Raw genomic sequence first — 21,719 nt, 5'->3', positions numbered from 1 at the left:
AGAAAGAATATAAAAATATTTTTTAATTAAAAAATGTTTGTATTGAACCATCATTTGATAATTTAGTGATTCAATGAATTGATATATTGATATATTTAGTATTTGTCTCAATCCATGGCAAACATGAATTTCCTATCAGTGAGCAGTTGTTGCCTCTTGTTGTTGATTTATGTGTTGCAGTGCACTGGTATTGAAGGGCAGCGGTCGCGCACATCATTTGGATCCCTATCCCCGGTATCAACATTTGGCACAAATGTCCAAAAAATAACATTTGGTGCAATTCTACCGAAAACTTCTTTAATTACATTACAAAGACAATATTATAAGGTATTAGAATTGGGTTTTAATGTTTATATATTTTTCTGTTATATTAGAAAAAATAATATTTCAATTGGTTTTAAATGAAATTATATAAGCATTAATGGGATTTTAGACTTTAATTAATTAATATTTTTAGTATTATTTAATAATGAAATACTAATATATGAAATAATCCGATGACAGTCACAGCAATCCTCTTAGCAATTGTGTTATAATTAGTTAAGCGATTGAACTCTTTTAGTGACATATTTGCCACCAAATGCCACGAATAATGCGTTCACTATATTGTAGTTATATTCATAAAGTTATTCATTTACTCCACAATAAACTATATTATATGATAGATAAATATCTGAATTGTGAATACAATAATTGATATTAATTTGCACCAGAATTTGGCAAAATATATTATAACACAAATAATATTGTTATTAGTGTAGCGCCAGATATATCTAATATAAAAACAGAACATCTTTTTTGTAAAGTTATCTAATAATAGTCTCAATCAATAAAAAAAATATAAACAAAATTTATGAATTTTGTCCTCAAAAAAGTTGTATAATCTAAGAATTCTCATAATTTAAAAAATAAAATATATATTATTTTTTCTTCTTTTTATATTAATATATCTTTGAAGAGATATTCTTCAGAGATTTCATTTGATACACATTTGTAATGTTTTTCTTATTGAAAGTTATGGTTTGTGTTTTCATAAAATTATTCAAATTGAAGTTTTATGTTAAGCTCACAGTTATCTGGAAAGTTAAATATAAATATAATGATAAATATAATTTCGATGAAAGTATTTAATAATAATATTAAACGAATATCTTATAACATTAACTCATAATATATAAAAAATGTCCAATTATTTCACTTAATGACATTTAATATTTTAATTAAAAAATACATTAATGTTGTTTCTCAAAGAAAATAGTTTAGATCCAAGTAGTTGGGAAAAAAATTTCTAAAATAATAGAGAAATTTCTGGAAAGTTTCTAAAAAAATTTGTCTATGGGATCCCCATACTAATTTTGTTCTCTCGATATTTGTTATATTGAAACAATTCATTATAACTAAATATTAACTAAATTTTATTATTAATATTTTAATTAATATTCAAAGTAAAAAATAATTCATTTAACTAAAACTAAAAATATAAATCAATTATATATAAAATTTTACAAAAACTATAATTATAATTAGATAATTATATTAATTTTATAAATAAGAATCTCATTAATATACTGTAGTAGTGTCGTGTATATTATGTATCATTAGTACAGTATTATAATATCTATAGATATGGGGATCCCATAGTATAATGATAAAAAAAATTTCTATAGACAATTTATTCATGAAAAACTTTCTAGAAATTTTCTTATGGAAATTTATTAGAAAATTTCTATTTTCCATTTCTAGATTCAAGTGAAACAATATAATTCATGACTATTGATATGTGAAAAGTAAAGTGAAGGCAAATGTATGTGATTTAAGACACACTAAGAGTTATAGCTGTTATGCTATTTATTGTCATTTCAAACCAATTCTTTTAAACTAAATTCTGATTTCAATTTATAATTTATATTATATTGCATTTCAATAATATTACTTTTAAAATTTATTATTGAATTTTAAATTGTAATAAATCTAAACTTTTATTTGTATCTTAATGTTTAATAACAAAACAATAATCTTTTGGATTCATGTTTAGTATTCAATTGAAATACTTTAGCGATTGAGTGCTTTATTTCTCTTGAGATTTAATTGTTTTTTTCGACAAAAATCAAACATCAAAAAACTTAGTTAAATATAAATATTTTTTTGTGATTAATGCCACAAATAGTTTGTGTTAACAGAAAGCATATGTCGTGTAAATTGAATTCTGTTATTATTGTTGTTATTAGACATAATTAATCAAAGATTGTAACAATTTTTGGGATAATTTATATTTATTAATTTAATTGATAGTAAGTTTATGTACATATTATGATGCTAATGTGATGATGGTACATTTATTAATAACATTATATTTATTATGATGTTAAATACCATCTATACAATCTATATAAAGTCTATACTTAAATCAATAATAATAATAATTAGATTCTTAAATAATAATACATTTACAATATATTTACAATAATATGTGTTGTAATGATAATTGTTTTATATGTATGTACAGCGCCTTCAGGATGCGGTCGAGTCATTGATGAAGAACCGACAGGCAAAGTATAACTTCACTAATTACTATCGTATAGCACAGGCGCAAGTGGTACTCCTGCCACTGGCACCCAGTCCTACTGAAATATTGTCGACTCTTTGCAATCAGCTATTAGTCAAAGACATTACGACCATATTATATATGACTAATTCGGAAATATGGGGCAGTAATGCCGCGTCTGCCCAATACCTCATGCAATTGACCGCTTATATCGGAATACCAGTCATTGCATGGAATGCCGACAATATAGGCTTAGATCAGGTCAGACATCCATTCCCTCTAAATTGCAATATTTTCTCTGTTTATGCAATCGTTTAATGCTTTTGCATGACTCTCTCTCTCTCTCTCTCTCTCTCTCTCTCTCTCTCTCTCTCTCTCTCTTCTGTTTCTCTCATCTTTTCATATAAAATACATTTAATATCTTATTTTTGAGAGATATGTGTTCACTGTATTGTAAATACAGTTGAGAAGACTTATGTCAATAAATTGAATGCTATTAATGTCACATCAAATGACTTGAAATTCGTCGCTTTTACTGTTTTTACTGTATTTCAAGTAATAGTGAGACTGACTGTCACTGACTGTTATTGACATATATTTCAATAGTTCAGTTGGTTTTATCTTTTCTTTCACTTATCCATACATATGATTGTTAAACGTCTAGTATTTGTCGGACAATCCTTTATTTACAACAACAAAAATATTTGTAATTTGAATTCAAAACGATTGTTCAGTATTTTTGGAGAGAAATTTCTAAAATGTATGTATAGTTATATTTAGAAAATTGTTCAATACATGTATATAATAAATATAATTTAAAACCATAAATACATTTATTGAAAACCACATTTTATGAATGCAATACAAATTTAGTACAAATGTAGTTAAATAATCGCATCATTACATAAAGTTATAGTTAGTTTATAGTGAGCCTACAGTTACTTCAATTTATACAGTAATTACACAATTCATGTATTTGTCGTCTTTCTTGAGTTAATTAATTAGTTTTCCGCAACAAACCCATCACAACAACATGTGTAACACATTTATATGTTTTAGACATAACCAGTATTTTTATATTTTTAATCAAATGTATTAATGAAATTAAACTCTAAATATAGAAAATCATTTAATAACTTAACTAAAAACTTTTATAAACATTTAGTAAATTGTTATTTATTCATTATATACATTATTTGTTAATAGTCTAAACAATTTAACACTTTTATGGGTTAGATATGGCATATAATAGTAGGATATTTCTGTTTTATTGATTTTAACGACAGTATATAGAGAAACATCTAAATAAAAATATTAAATACTGTAAAACATATAAATATAATACAATTTAATATTTAATACTAATTTGTAAGTTTTGAATAGAGAAACAAATTAATTAATATTTGTGTTAAAAACAAAACTTAGTTATTATTATTTAAAACATAGGTTTTAGTTAATAAAATGTTAAACATTAATGCTTTAGTTTTTGTAAACAAACTTCAAAATAAATTATTGACAAAATATAATGAAATTTTAGGTTAGTTTATGTTTGAAATGTAATTTTCTTAAACTACTGAATATAATGAAACGACAAAAGCTTTTTACGATAAATCACTGCTAACTATATATTAAACAGATAAACAAGTTTATGGAGTGAATAAAATATCATAAATAAAAAATTAGTTAAATCTCTTGTTTAATATTGTTATTATTAAAATTATTTTTTAAATCTAATTATATATTTATTAAAATCTACTTTAATTTTAAAAGATTTTTCATTATATATAAAAATAAGTAGAGGTTTTCTGTAGATAATTTGTATTTTATTGAAACGATATTATGATATGTCAATCAATATTTAATTAAATAATAAATAAACTTTATATTAATTTGTTAATACTATATTAAATGATATTTTAGAATAAATATTGCATTTAAATTTTGTACACATATATCGATATTACTGTAGATATTAAATAAATAATTGGAAATATATTTTTATGATCAACCAATATATAAATTATATGATTTATTATATTTTTAGTAATATTATATAGAAAATGTTGTTGTTTTTACAGCATTGATTTGAAGCAAATAATTTTTATTATTTATAAATAGTTATTCTCAACATGTTCTCTAACATTTTATAATTGAAAATTTAATATATATATATTGTATATAAATTGTATATATAAAGTGAATAATATAATTATCAATATAATTACATTGTTATAATTTGTTATAATTTGTTATAATTTGTTATAATTTGTTATAATTTGTTATAATTTGTTATAATTTGTTATAATTTGTTATAATTTGTTATAATTTGTTATAATTTGTTATAATTTGTTATAATTTGTTATAATTTGTTATAATTTGTTATAATTTGTTATAATTTTGTTGCTTCGTTTCATATGTCATTTGATATGCTTTCGTTATGTTGTAAACCAACACTTTTGACTACAATTTTGTTGTTATACTGTATATACACTACTAGTCTATGACATGTCAATAACGACCAATTTTCCAAACTCTGGAAACCAAAACTATAAAAATATATATAACATATAGATATATAGATTTGTTTTATATATAATATATACTAAATATATTTATACATATAGTTTATTATCTATAAATAGATATTACAAGAAACTGGATTATGTGAAGCCATAATAAATGTATCCAAATGTCTTGACAGACACTTTCAAACGATACAATTGTATTGCCATTGATTTTTAAAAGATAAATACTTAAATCGATACAAAATTATAGTGAATAAATAATGTGAATATTTAATACACAACTTGATGTGATATTTGATTCAATTTTTTATATTATATAATTCAAATATATAGTAAATACAACAAATAGTAAGAATCTTATATTACAAAATTAATCTAAAATCTAATATTTCATTTGTGTTAAATCAATACGATTATACCGTTAAATACTATAGTTAAAATATTTAATTAAATCTAAATATTTTTTATATTTATATATCTTTTAATTAATCATAAGAATTTTGCTTTTAGTTATCAATGCAATTTAATTTTATTTGCATTAAATATTTATTATATAATATATAAATATATTATATTAAAAATTATATTAATAAAGTATTACAATAAAAGTACTATTATTTTTTTATTTTATCTTAAAATACTGTTTTTTCATATTATTTTTTTTAATTTCAGAAAGTGTCGTAGCTTTGAAAAATAAAAATTTAATACAACTAAATAGATAATTTAATGTCTACATTATATTACCATATTAAAATAAATAGGGATCTAATCTAAAAATAATAAAAACAATTAAAATTAAATAATTGATATACAAATATTATGTAATCTTATAAATATAGTCATTTTCGATTGATATTGAAATTTCAAAAATTTCTTTTATATTATACATTGTATTACAAGTACAGTACAACTAATACTATTTATAAATATACTATAAATAATTAAAAATTAATAAATTACTTATAAAAACATCATCATTAGCCAAATTGCAATTTTCATTGCATAATCAAATACTATAGATTGAATTATTGATGCATATATTAGGATACATAAATTGAGAGAGAGAGAGAGAGAGAAGAAAGAAAGAAAGAGAGGAATAAAATGATTAATATTTAATTGAAAATATAATAAATTGTAAACTATATGAAACATTGTAGCGAATGGTAGACTCGCGTGTCCTCCAACTCGCGCCGTCCGTTGAACATCAGGTCTCAGCAATGCTTAGTATTTTGCGGCGCTATTCGTGGCACGTCTTCTCTATAGTGACCACTGATATCGGCGGATACGACCACTTCATCCAAGCAGTCAGAGATCAAGTTCTCTTAATCGATGACTTTCGGTATGTCATGTGTTTGTTATTTGATGTCTTATAATAAGTTAAATGCATTACAACTATTTTATAATAATGATCTTTAATTATTTATCAATTAATAAATTAATTATTTCATTAGTTTTTTTTGTCAACTCTTAATAAATATATAATAATTTTGTATTTTATATTTTATCAAATATTTTAATAAATAATATTATTAAATTACTATAAAAAATCATAAGATTAATAAAGTTTAATTTACAATTTTTTATTTTAAATACAAGAATTTTGTTAAAAGTTTGAATGTAAGCTTAAGTACAGTAATTTTTATAAATTTTTTAATAATATACCAATAATATACATCTTATACATTGTATTATTATTATTAAATTATTATTATAGTATATTGAAAACATTTAAAACTATTTATATTAAATGACTGGAGACTTACTATTAGATATTTTAAATATATTGAAATATAAAGTATAAATTATATTGTATTAATAGATGAAAATTTATTTGAATTGCTAAGTCAAACATTTGTCATTAGTGTTATTTAATACATTTTATTATTATGGTATATAAATAAAAATTTTATGACTTAGATTTTCAAATACTGTATATCATAAATGTTTATTTATTTATATCTAAATAAGTTTTATTTATTTAAAAACATTGTAATCACTTAATATAACATACATACTAATAATAAAATTATATTTAACTGTAAATAACATTATTTAATTAAACAGTACTTATTATTATATCTTATTTTAATGATTACAATTTACAATAATACTGTATGTACAGCAGTAATTAATAAAAAAAATTAACTATTTTAAATACAATGTTTATTTTAATAAATTTATCGATTTATTGTTTTTTAATGTTTTTAATAAATAAAATTTTATGCATTCAAAAGTCATTGAATAAATGTGTGAATAAAATATTAGAAAATTGAATATAAAGTCTAAAAAAGAGAGAAAAAATTAGAACCGAAAGCAAATCAATTTCCATTAGTTTTGTTGCTCTAAATAGTATACAAAGATTTTTCTATTTTTATGCTTAAATACGACAACTTTTTGGTTGCTTTTCAATACATGACTTTGAAAGATGACTTAAAAAAGCATTTGTTAACGTTGAGGCAAAATAACATGTTTTACAATTTTTTACTTTATATTTTTCACAGTCTTAATTTTAAAAATAGTTTTTTTCTTGTGAAATAATAATAATAATAATAATAATAGAAAAATTAATCATAAAAACATGCAAATGTAATACTTAATAGTATACTGTTAGRGCTAATATTGTTTAAAATTTTTGTTAAATGATAAGACACACAATAATTGTGTAAATTTAAAGTTACTTATATTGAATTCATTAGAGAAATCTCTATCTGACAAACAACTCGTTAAAAATATAACGCATATTATTCATGTATAATATTATTATATTTTAATGCATCGATTTATTTAAGGGACTAAAATGACTATAAAATCGTGTCTAATATACAGTATATATACTGTTGTTTGCATTTGGCATGAATTGAATTCTTAAAGAATATAACATTAATTTAGAAAAATTATGACTAAAGATATTGCTTAAGATTTATTATTTATTATTATATAATTTATTATATCAATCATCAAATACTATTGAAACAATAAATTGCTTATATTTGATTGTTAATAAATAAGATTATATACAGTATATAATTTGCATTAAATTTTATAACAAAATATTTTATGCATTGAATAAATAAAACAAATTTAATGTTCAACAATATAATAATTATTACAGTCTTGTTATGGTTACATGTATTATTATTAGACTGATCACACAATTTCTTAGTAAACCTGTATAATAGTATATAATATATGAATTTCATCTGTATTTTCTTATATATTAAATATTATATTCCTGTATTTAAATAACTGTATATATTCGTATATATTTATAATATAAATTAAGAATAATTTAATTTAGATATTATAATTACACAAAAAAGTTAAAATTTAGTTTTTTATTTTGAACATGAACTCCATAAAATTGTAAATCTTTTTATAAAAATTAAAAAAAATTATTTGTTATATATATATATATTTAAAATACAAGCAATTTTTACTAACAAAATGTAATTCATAGTTATTTTATACTTTTATTAATCAATTAGTTTCACATATTTTATATTGTATATTACATTGTATCAGACCCTACATTCCTGTACAATACAGGCGGCAACTGTATGGGTGGTCAGTCTATGTATTCTACATATTCTACATTATATGGTTCACTATATTAGATGTATTGTTTATACGGTATATTGTATGTATGGAAAAAATATTAATACTTGAAGTGATTAAACACAAAAACCACTTATTTTATATATTTATTACATAATAGTAGCGTAATATTAAAATTATATTAAGTTATAATTATTAGATTTACAATATTTATAAGAAATTAAATAATATTATGAATTAGATTTCTAAAATTATTAAAAATAAAAAAATATTTTGCTATTATTATTTATAACAATTCTAAAATTTATTTAAAATTGTATAATATTTGTTTATGAAATAACTAACTAATTTATTATTACTAATATCACAATGAAAGTATAATTTCAGATGAGAAATTAAAAAAATTATTTTAATAAACACAACTGATTAGATGAGTTACAATTATTATAAATTAAAATTTGTTTTATTGTATTTTTTGAATTAAATTTTTTTAATTATAAAAGATAATAATTACATAATTTTTAAATATTGGTTTTGAATCACTTTATAACATGGGTGATCAAAATGGTTAAATAATAATCTAAAAATAATGCAAAATCATTAAATTATAAATTATGAAATAATTGTTTTGCAATATTTTATAAAAATTATATATGCAATTTGGATATTATTATAAAATTATAACAATTTGATAAATTATATAATTTAATACAATTTTAATGGATTTCTTCTCGTATAAACTATTTTTACTTAATTTAATGGCTTATTATTAATTAAAAATATTTTAGAATTAATTTTAAATATTTAACAATATGATTATATTATATTATTTAATATTAGTTATTATTTATACATTTTTTACTAATTACAAAATCTTATAATTTAAAAATAATACTAATTATTGTTTAAAAATTCTGATTTATTAAAATATATAATTTTATTAATAATTATTACAATCACTATTTTTTTAAAATCATTACAGTATTATATTAATTATACACATTTTATTTGCATAAAGCAAATTAAAAAATAAAAATAAAGCATTATTTTAGATATAATATGTTTGATATAAAATTTAAAAGAGTTTTCTAATAATTTTATTGTATTTCTATTGTTTAGGTTTAATATTCTCGATATTTATTTGATTAAGAAAAACGACAGAAATGAGATCAGGGATGAACTCCAAGCACTGGCAGTAAGTGAGGCTCGGGTTATACTATTGTATTCAACTAAAGAAGAGGCACAGGAAATATTGGCCGCCGCGGAGTATCTGAAAATGACGGGAAAGAACTACATGTGGATCGTCACACAAAGTGTCTTAGGAGGCGGTGCTGACTACGCACCCGGAGAATTCCCACCGGGAATGTTGGGTTTGATATGTTTACTAATAATATATTTAATATATATATATAATATAAGATACAATAAGATTAGCAACTGTTTAACTAACAAACAAATAAAATTTAAAATTAACAGTTTTGAAACATTTTTATTATTATCAGTAGTAACAGTATATTAATTAAATTAAATGTGATATTTGATATTTATAATTAAAAATCTGAAAAAATTATAAAATTAATTTTGTTAAAAACGCTTACATTAAACGTTGTCTTATATACTATTTACTTATATTGTTTATTTGATAATAAAAAAATTTGATCAATGGATCAGTTAAATAAAGACGTTATGCGAATAATAATTTGGAAAAATATTGATATTTAAATATAAATGAAAAAGTTAATTAAAATAACAGACAATTCATATATTGTAATCAACAAAAACCTATTCATACATTTTTTGCATATTTTAAATATATATTGAAAGTCATAGATAAAAATTTATTGATATATATATCACAAATAATAGCAATGGTTAAATTAAAAATTAAAAGACTTGTGTCAAAACAACATTACAATACTTGTTTTCCTGAATCTCATGAGAGATTATATGTCTATTATGAGAATAGCTGTAAATAATATGATAAATATGAATTTATACTGCATATAAAATCTATAATTTTTATTTAGTTTAGTTTAGTGTGTGTGTCATAATTTATTAAATTATTTATTTAATTTTATTTTAAAAAATTGTACAGATTTTTAATTGTATTCCATTATATAAAATAAAAATATTAGAGTTTTAACAAAATATTGTTAATATGTATTGTATTGTATTTAGGCGTTCATTTCAATACAACACACCAGCGATTGTTGGATGAAATAGAGAGAGCCGTTACTATCTTTGGTCACGGATTAGAGCTGTTTGTAAACGACGCTAAAAATCTTAATTTAAGTCTTTCACCAAATTTGTCGTGCAATGGATCAGCTGAGACACGTTGGACACGAGGAGACATATTTTTCAAGTATTTATATTTATTAATTAAACGTTCATTAATTCATTAATATTATTATTATTGCCAATATAAATATAAACTTGTATTTATTGTATTTTACTTTAAATTAATATGACATAAATACAGTATATTTAGTAAATTAAATATTAACAAAGTAGTTTATTATAATTTATTTTATAACAATATTATTTAATCACTAGTCAAATCTAAAAAAAATTAATTGCTAAAATCATAGATTTTTATTATGATTGTTGATAATCTAATTTATTATAGTTTTTAATATATATATTTGAATTATTTTTATTTATAAATTATTCATAAGATAGCAAAAGTCTTAATAGCATTAGATAAATCTAAATTTAAAATTCAAATTCTTTATCAATAATATAATATATCAAATATTTTATCATAAAATACAGTCAATCTATATTTGAGTCAAAATTTGGTTATCTGTTCACTATTAAGTATAAAACTGATGTAAAATAAATTTAATGATTTATATATTTATTTCTCTAATTATAAAATATTATGTACTTTAAGCACATTTTAAGTAATTTTTATTATTAATTTATTCTATATAAAAGGTCAATTTTAAATATATTTATTCAATGTAAATAACACTTAATTTAATGATTTTAAAATTATAAAAATATTTAAATACTCATTAAAATTTAATTAATTAAAATTAATATATTAATTATATCCAAAACAGTTACCTACGAAACATTAGCCTAAAAACAAAGTACGGCAGACCTAACCTCGAGTTTAATGCCGACGGAACCCTTAAATATGTTGAGTTAGATGTCATGAATCTTAATAACATAGGGATGTGGGATAAGGTATGACCTTTTAAATCAATTAATATTTTACATGAAATGCTTAAAAAATTAATAATTTTATAGATTGGCACATGGACTGATCAGGGAATTGAAATTAAAGGTATCACATATTATGAAATTATTTAATAAATCTATATTAAGTAATATTATATAATATAAAATCAAAATTTGTTTATAAAATATTGTAATTTAATTTGGTATTAATCCAGCAATTAATATATTTTGATTAATTTAATTATCAAATTTAATTTTGGACAACATTTTAATAATAATAATAATATGGAATGTATTAGAATTTGTTAATCTTGTGTTTTTAGATTAAATTTTAAAATTGACAATTAAGCTAATTAATCATGCACATTTTGAAATTCATGGATAAACTATTGTATTAGTGATAATAGATTTGAAACATTGCTAATTAAAACTTTTAACTATTAAAAACACTTATTTATATGTAGGGTTTGTCTACTTTATTAAAAAAGTAAAGTTTTCAAACAAAATTCCTCTAATATTTTAGTTCTCTTTAACAATTAAAGTGGAAAATAATATTAGTTAACTATATTCCTAATAAAACCAATTAAAACAAAAAATGTTAAATAATGTATATTGATTTGTATATTTGATTGACAATTCATGTTAATTTCATTATATATTGTATTCATATATAGAAACAATGAGATGCAGTATAATGTGAGTAATATTCCTGACAACTTCAACAATATTATTGTGGAAAAAATTATGTTATTTCTAATTATTAGCATTATTTTATTTGAAAAAAAACTTATGGATTAATTATATTAAATTAAAAGATTATTATTTAGATAATTTGAATATATATATATATATATATATATATATATATATATATAACAAATAACTATAGGTACATACTTTAAATTACTATATAATGTTGTTTATAATTATAATTGTTAAGTTAAACAAAGAATCTATATAATAAATGTGTAATAGAAAATAAATTTTATGTATCTTTCAATTAAAATAATATATTATAGTATATTTTTGATTATAATAATTTGGATTAAAATAAATGTTTTTTTAACTAATGCAATAATAATATAGTAATTTTGAAGATTGTATGTTATAAGTTATAACTTATAACGTTATATTGAAACAAATATATCATACAGTAGTAAATTTATAGCATTTATCAATGATAGTTATACTTATAATTCTTATTTCTAGTCTTAATAGGCTTAAAATGTTAGAGTGGATAATACAGTACTAAAATTTATTTTTAAAACTTATTGAAAATAAGTAATCGTTTAAAGTTTATTATATTGTATTATATTATATTTATTTAATCAGAATTAAACTTTAAGATAAACCTTACAATAAATATATGTTATATTTTTAATTTGATTTGTTTAAAATTAATTTTTTTTTATAAAAGTTTGCTTTAAAAATAATAATAAATCAAGTTAACTATTAATAAAATAATAATACCATGATCAAATTTATCGATTAAATATTGTTTCAGCAAAAAACGACATAACTATTCATAAATATTAATACCAAAAATTTCTTGTACAGTAATTACATCAAAAATCAAATACTGTTTTTATGACTACATTAGACTATACAGCAAACTATATCTCACAGTAGTTGTCACTAAGTTTTCATAACATTATTATAGTATAGAAAAAGATTAAATACTTTATATTTGCTGTGATTATGACCTAAAGTTATACTAAAATTGATTTTTTAATTTTTACTACAGTGTCAGCTATTTTTATAATACTATATCTCTTATATTATTAAGAATAGATTAAATAGAATAATGAAGTGACCTAGATCATTGAGATAATCGCAAGAAAATAGTGATTTAATTAAATTTAATTAAGCTCATTTATGATTATAACAATTTATCAAGTGTTAAATTATTTATTTTTTTAGTTGTTTAAAAATATTGATTTTTACTTATAAAACAATATTTGTACTATTTTTTATCAAAATTTAAGAGATTTCTTTTATTTAAAAATAGATTTTATAATAAATTTATTTTGAAAATCATAGGCTCGCTGTTTTAAAAAATATTTTATGGTTTATTTCTTATTTTGACTTATCTGATAATATTTTTATTATTGTGTGAATATTTTATGAGTTTACGTGAAAGCATACTTACTTAAACAAATTGAGTATATTAAATATAGTACACTATAAACAATACAAAATATATTTATATTATAATAAATACATTTACACGTTATACCGTTATTATAGTATTATAATGTGTAAATACTATATATTTTTAATAAATTTTAATAAAAATTTTACTTTTTAATATACTATAAAATTATTGTAGAAAATAACATTTATACTTATTTTTTAATATCATTGATGGCATTCATATACATATTGTATGGAGTTTTAAAATAATTGAAACAAATTTTCGTTAATTTGATTAAATTAATAGAAAAAACATGAGTTTGTAGTGATTGAGTAAATAAGTATTTAATATCTTTAGGAAATATGTCTTAACTAACCTAACCTGTAAACTATTGAATTATGTATAACATAGTTGTGTGAGAAATAAGCATTCAATGTATTGTTTTAAATAATTGATATGAAATGTTAATAAATAATGAGAATGTGTTGCTTTATATTAGACATCACATGGCCGGGCAACTCACCGGTGGCACCGATGGGAGTACCAGAAAAGGTGAACCTTTTAATACAATAATAAAATATTTACAGATATCTAAGTAATTGGTTTGAAATATTTAATACATATTTCAATTAAGAATATTCTGTTATTCTGAGATTTGTTGTTTTTATACTAATATATAAATTATATAATAATAATAAATATGTGTTTTGTTTAAAAAACAGTTTAGTTTGAAGGTGTCGTTTCTTCAGGAGCCGCCATTTATAAACTTAGTTCCGCCCAATAACGAGACCGGAGAGTGTGCGGTCAGTCGTGCCGTTCGGTGCAAAATAACTGAACCGTACGTAATTGGGTATGTGTTGAGACAATTATATAATTTTCAATAATAATAATAATAATAAAGTGCTTAAAGACAACACATGTGTTAAATAGTGATAACAAGAGCTCGACCGGCACTCGTATCCGGTATGGCTGTTGCGCCGGATTTTGCATCGATTTATTACAGAAATTTGCCGATGACTTGAAATTTTCATATGAATTGAATCGCGTTGAAGACGGCAATTGGGGGGTTCTTATTGTAAATGAAAACTCATTTTTTCATTGAATTACTTATTGATTGATTGATTGATTGATTGATTGATTGATTGATTGATTGATTATTATTATTATATGAACAGAACGGCACTTGGAATGGACTGATAGCCGATCTATTGAATCATAGGTCAGATATGGTGGTGACGTCCATCAAAATCAATTCAGACAGACAGGCATTTGTTGACTTTACGGTTCCCTTTCTGGAGACGGGTATAGCTATAGTAGTGGCCAAACGAACCGGAATCATATCTCCGAAAGCCTTTCTCGGTTTGCTTACTCTAACAACACTTTAAATAGCTATACATTTAAGTACTAACACTAGTCTTGTATTATTCATTTACGGCTAATTTGTTTGTATAGTCAGTCAGTCCTCATGTATTGTACTGTACTTTAACTACTATTTTTAGTGTAGAAGTGATGGCAAATTGAAATCCGTCCCTATTGTTAGTCAAACTGCGCTTAAATTGCTTCTCTATGTGATTATACGTTATATACCGTATATACTATATATAAATATATGTATTCAATATATTGTATAGCAGTGCTATTATTTTGAAGCTATTGTTACAATTGTTGTTTAGCTATAAAAAGGGAAATACATTTGTCTTATCGCTAAAATTGCCGATACTTTTATTTAATAGTATTTGTGTTACTCAAACACAAACTCACTTAAACCATAAAAATTTTAATTACATTTAATTTATTTTTTATTCATTCATAAAATTTTAAAGTACAAAATAAAATGCATTTAATGTTCAATTTTCTAATAAATTCTTATTTGTATTATATGTGATAATTGAATACTTAAAATAGTATTTTTGATTATTTTCATTATTTAACATAGAATTCAATGTATTTAATAAATAAAAAGTCACATTTTGTGGATAAAATTCGCTCAATTTATAATTAAAATTAATATAAATGCTCAGTTTGTAAGTCTAAACAATATATTAAATGTAAATTAATCATTTCTCTTAAAATGATATTTTTAAAATGCTTTTTCTAAAACGTTATTACATTAAATTAAGTGACCATTGAAACAATGTTAGTAACAATTTTTAAAAATTTTATAAAAGTTATTAAATAATAAAAAAGATATTAAGTACAATAATATAAAACTGTATATAATTTATGAAATATATAATATAATTAGTTTTTATTGTTTAGTAACCAATGGACAGTAAAAATGTGTAATTTAGTTCATATTTATATAATATGTTGTGTAATAATCAAAATGTATAATGAATTTTTTAAATGAATTCAATTTAATATAGCTATAGCTATATTGGGTTTATATTACAGTAATTTATTAATTTTATATATTATTTAATGTTTTACGAGTCAATTGCCTCGAATGCTTTGTTTACAACATTTTTGTGACAAATGTTTGTAATACAAAATAATTTTATTTTTTTAATACAATTAATAAACATGAAGTTTATTAAGTTTATATAACTGAAGTTTACGTTATAATATTATCTTTTATATAATATTGATATAATAATTTGTCGTTAGACAGCGAGTATTGCATATAATGTAAAAACTATTGTAAACTTTTCATATACTGTATTATTAATATATAATTATATTATAAGTATTTATATTTACATTATATAAATACTATTTATTTAGGTTTTACTACAAGCATTCAAATAAATTGATTATAGTAAATAATATTATATAAAAATATAAATAAATATAAGTAATAAATAAAAAGTATATATTATATATTGTAATACAGGTAAATTATTTACCATTTGAAACATATAATGTATAATATATGCTCTACTAAATGTATATTCCATGTTATTAACTATACGTACATTATATACTCAATATTATATATACTGTATAATAGAAATACAAAATATATTTTTTTAAATTTAAGAAATTTTAATTATATAGTTTACAATAATTGTAAACAAAAATTATTTAAAATAAACTTTATTTTTGAAACACAGAACCGTTTGATACGATTTCATGGATAATGATTTTACTGATCAGTATTCAAGTGGCAGCTTTTGCTATATTTCTGTTTGAATGGTTGAGTCCATCCGGTTATGACATGACTCTCGTCCCTCCCAGAGGTATATGTTTTTAATTAAAAAGTTTAAGATATTATCAAAATATTAATGAATCTTATTTTAATTTTTACCTATTATTTAGACCATAAATTTTCATTATTCCGAACCTATTGGTTGGTTTGGGCTATTCTTTTTGGAGCCGCTGTTCACGTGGATATACCTAAAGGATATACAGCCAGGTTTACACACTATTACACTATATTTTATACCTAAATTAGTTTCTAAAGTAAAATATTTTGTAACAGACATTTAATTTAATTTACAAAATTTAATTGTTTAAAAACATTATTTTTTTATTTGAGTAAAGTATACCAAGAATATGCCATTTGAATAACAATATAATAAATTATAATTAATAATTTTGGTGTTATTGCAAGTCTGTGAAAATATATTTTTAAATAAATTTATTTTACGTAAATTATATGTTTTATATAAATAATAACTTTATTCATTATAACGCGTTAATGAATACATAAAATTAAAATTTATTTACAAATTCTTTATATTTTTGTAAACCTAAATTTCACATATAAAAAATCATTTAAATTTATTAACTTATTTAGAATTTAATATAAATATMTATAAATATTTAGAAAAAATCATTATAATCTAATGTATTATTTATTAAAAATTTTAATCCACTAATTTTGTTGTTGTTATAAATATATAATTATAAGTTAATAAAATCTTATTTACAAGAAAATATCAAATTAGAACTAATATATAATTTAATTGATAAACATATAGATTTTATTAAAAGTAAAACTATTGTTCTAAATGGTTAAAATATTTCATCATTTAATTTTTAATGTTACAAAATATTATTAAAATGCCATAATTTTAGAAAATTTATAGTTTTTTGAGATATACCTATTGTGTGATTATGAATGGAATTAATTATTTCAATATATATGTCCCAAAAAATTTCAAAAAATAWTTTTTTTATTTATTTATATTCTATATTATATAAAAGTTATTAACTAAGAAACTAGTTTTTTTTGATTTTTATGATATATTACTTATTATAAACTTTGCATTAAGCAATTTTATATACCCATATGCCTTATAATAATATACAGTATTTTAATAATTGAATAGACTATAATTTAGACATAAAAATAAATAAAAAATTGTTTGTTCAATTTAAGAAAAATAGTATTATGTATTATATAAATTTTTAGATAACTCGCCCACTCATGTCATGTATTTAACATATAAAATCTTATTTTTTATTTATAAAATACATTAAATTAACTAAAATAAAAAATAATAATTTTTACATAATATTTTAAACTATTGTATTTGATTTAAAATGTAATAATTTATTAATATATAATAAATTATCTAATAGTAAATTTTAATAATTTAATATTAGATTTATGGCTAACACATGGGCTACATTTGCAGTCGTGTTTTTAGCCATATATACGGCTAATTTGGCTGCTTTTATGATTACACGCGAAGAGTATCACGATTTTTCGGGTCTCGAAGACCGCAAACTACAGAACCCCCGACTCCATGATCCGCCCCTTAAGTTCGGTACACTTCCTTACGGTAATACAGAAGCTGTGCTCAAACGAAACAAACCCCGAATGCATGCATATATGGCTCCCTTTAATAAGTCGACTCCAATTGAAGGCGTGAATGCCGTCAAAAAAGGGTATTTTATACAATTTAGTCAAATGTTTTTGTTTTTAGTTTAAATTTAATTGTTTTTCCTTTTAATTCAGTGAATTGGATGCCTGGATCTATGATGCCGTAGTATTGGATCATTTGGTTGGGTTTGTATTTTTTCATTATATTTTTAGCATTTATTTGTATACAGATTTTTAATCATTACTAATAAATTACATAAAATATTGTTTCTCTTTGATAAAAATGATTATTATTTCGATAATTAATTAATTGTATAGAGAGGACAGTGAGTGTGGACTGTTGACAGTTGGCAGTTGGTATGCTATGACAGGGTATGGCTTTGCAATGCCTAAAAACTCAAAATATTTGGAAAAATTCAATAAAAAGATGATTGAATACAGAGAATCGGGTTTGTTATCAAACATTTTATTTATTAATTTTTTCTAAATAAATAATTTATATAGGTTTTATTTTTTATCTTTAATATAATAGTATGTTTAATTAAAATTTTATGTCATTACAGTGTTAAATTAGATTTTATTTTTTAATTCAATTATATTATATATAGACAAAATTTTACAATRTATTTTATTATATACATTTTACATTATAGTTATGTTTTTAATACAATCTTTATATACTTATAAGTTTAAATTAAAATACAAAATATAAACAATTATTGCTTGATTTGCTTTTAATGTACTATAAATTAAATTAAATTTTATTTTCTATTCTATAGTTTAAAAGAAAATGAAGTGTTTTAGAGTTAATCTATATTTTTAGTCAAATATCGATTGTTTGCTTTATTTAAAAAAAAACTGAAATAAGAAAATGAAAAATATTCATTACATTTATCCGATTCATTAATTTTATTTTGATTACATTTATTTTTTATATACAATATACACATAAACTTTTATATACTGTATTTATATAGCATTAAGAAGTATTACATAACAAAATTTATTTATAGATATATGTCARGTACTGTATGTATTGTACATGTATTTTAACAATAAATACAGTAGAAGTTATGATAGCAAATTTTGTGTAGCCTATAATAAATGAGTTAAACATATATCAAACATACAAAAAAATAATAATAAATATTTGAAAAGTAGCAAAATATATAACATATATTTGCATTCAATTTATTTTTTTAGGTGACTTAGAGAGGCTCAGGAGGTTCTGGTTTCAGGGCGCCTGTAAATCACAGAAAAATAAACGAAATATAAGTAAACCATTGGATGTCAATCAATTCATGAGTGCTTTCCTATTACTCGGTTGCGGAATATTATTGACAGTAGTTTTATTAGCATTAGAGCACTTGTACTTTAGGTATTGCCGACAGCATCTGGCAAAAACTGATAGGGATGGCTGCTTTACATTAGTCAGCTTGGTAAATTCAATTTTATTACATTTTTTGTTATACTGTATATCATTTATAGTATATAAATTATATATATATATATATATTATATCTATTTTATATGTCCCTAATGCTAGAGTATGGCCCGATCGTTGAGATTTCATCACAATGACCGCAGATATCTATACAACCACTGCAATGATCCCATGTGTCAAATAAAACGACGACAAACTCTACAAGAAGTAGATCTAACAAAATCTAAATTAAGACAACTTCAAAGTGATAATACATTTAAAGAATTTGATCCTAAATTTAGACAATTTTCTCGCACTAATAATACTCCCAATGAGACAATTATACGAACCAGAGATATGACCAAAAGTATTACGACAACCAATGATCCGACGGCTATAATGACACACAAAATAGCAAATCCCGGCGCCGTCTCTGAGTTTGARACAGTGCTCTGATTGATATAACATTTCTTATTATTATACGATTATTAATTAATTATTAACACTAACATTATATACTGTATTAGAGAAAACATAACATCATTGTAATAATATTAAGGAAATACCGAACCATCAAAGTGTTAATATTAGTGAATCTCATCAAACAATTTCTATTATACAGTATTTTCAGTTATTTAATTGTCTACATTTCTCGCTTATAATTGCTTATCATTCATAACTTATTATTGTTAAATACAGTATCAAATGTTTTTTATTTTATTTTTTTTTTAAATAAAAATGCCAAATATTATCTCTCATAATTATAAATAATGTTATTTTAAATGATGCAACCATGTAATCAAATGTTTGCCAAAATTATTGCTCATTTAGTTATTTAAAATGACATTAAAGCAAATCAACGAAACAATAGATAACTATAATAAAAACTTATGTGCTTTATATACTGAATTAATAAAAACCTAGTCTTATACTGTTTAATAAATTTATTTTTAGCTGTCATTGATTTACTTATTATAAAATATAGATAAAAAAGTATTTAATTTTTAGTCAATGCTTATTTTATTTTAATCTCAAAACATTAATGAATTTTATGTAATGTATATTTATAAGCAAAGTTTTCATTTAAACATAAGTATTAACCTAAATCATTTAATATACAAATTTTTAAATTTAAAATTTAAGTGTATTTATATTTATCAATAAAAAACAATATCAGAATATATAACTAAAAATATTACTTATGTGTATAAATGTACAAATTTTTAGATGTATTGTATAATAAAAGTTATAGTTTTAATATAAAAACCATTTTAAACTAAATAAATATATAATAATATAAATATAACTACAGTAAGTTTACAAATACAATGTAGTTTTCAAATTAATAAATAAATAAATATGTATAATATATACAGTATATATATATATATATATATATATATATAGATTAAATGTATATATAGATTAAATTGTTTAAATGCCAAATGATTACATTAAACTGAAAACAATATTAAGTTAGCATCAAATTGTATTTAATTTTTTTATTATAAGTTATGTTTAAATAATATAATTAAATAAAATAAGTTTTTTATAGATATTAATTTATGTATTTTTATTTA

The 21,719-nt window shown here is 20.8% G+C and overlaps 1 protein-coding gene across 1 annotated transcript; it reads left to right on the top strand.

Moving 5' to 3' along the window:
- Nucleotides 1-122: 122 nt before the first annotated feature.
- On the top strand, nt 123-20,669 carry LOC128953687 (glutamate receptor ionotropic, NMDA 2B-like). The gene is made up of 18 exons (XM_054299201.1): nt 123-327; nt 2,507-2,806; nt 6,228-6,409; nt 9,745-9,995; nt 10,804-10,987; nt 11,691-11,817; nt 11,881-11,917; nt 14,445-14,497; nt 14,668-14,795; nt 14,876-15,020; nt 15,121-15,304; nt 16,999-17,124; nt 17,204-17,300; nt 18,497-18,781; nt 18,852-18,902; nt 19,035-19,165; nt 19,920-20,155; nt 20,263-20,669. The coding sequence occupies exons 1-18, from the start codon at nt 124-126 to the stop codon at nt 20,593-20,595; spliced, it is 3,054 nt and encodes a 1,017-aa protein (XP_054155176.1). The 5' UTR covers nt 123; the 3' UTR covers nt 20,596-20,669.
- Nucleotides 20,670-21,719: the final 1,050 nt, after the last annotated feature.

The sequence above is a fragment of the Oppia nitens genome, unplaced genomic scaffold (assembly GCF_028296485.1).
Source record: "Oppia nitens isolate AA-2021 unplaced genomic scaffold, nextdenovo-longstitch-racon4-pilon3 scaffold23_pilon_pilon_pilon, whole genome shotgun sequence".
NCBI classification, from domain to species: Eukaryota; Metazoa; Arthropoda; class Arachnida; order Sarcoptiformes; family Oppiidae; genus Oppia; species Oppia nitens.
This window is presented reverse-complemented; position numbering and strand designations above follow the sequence as displayed.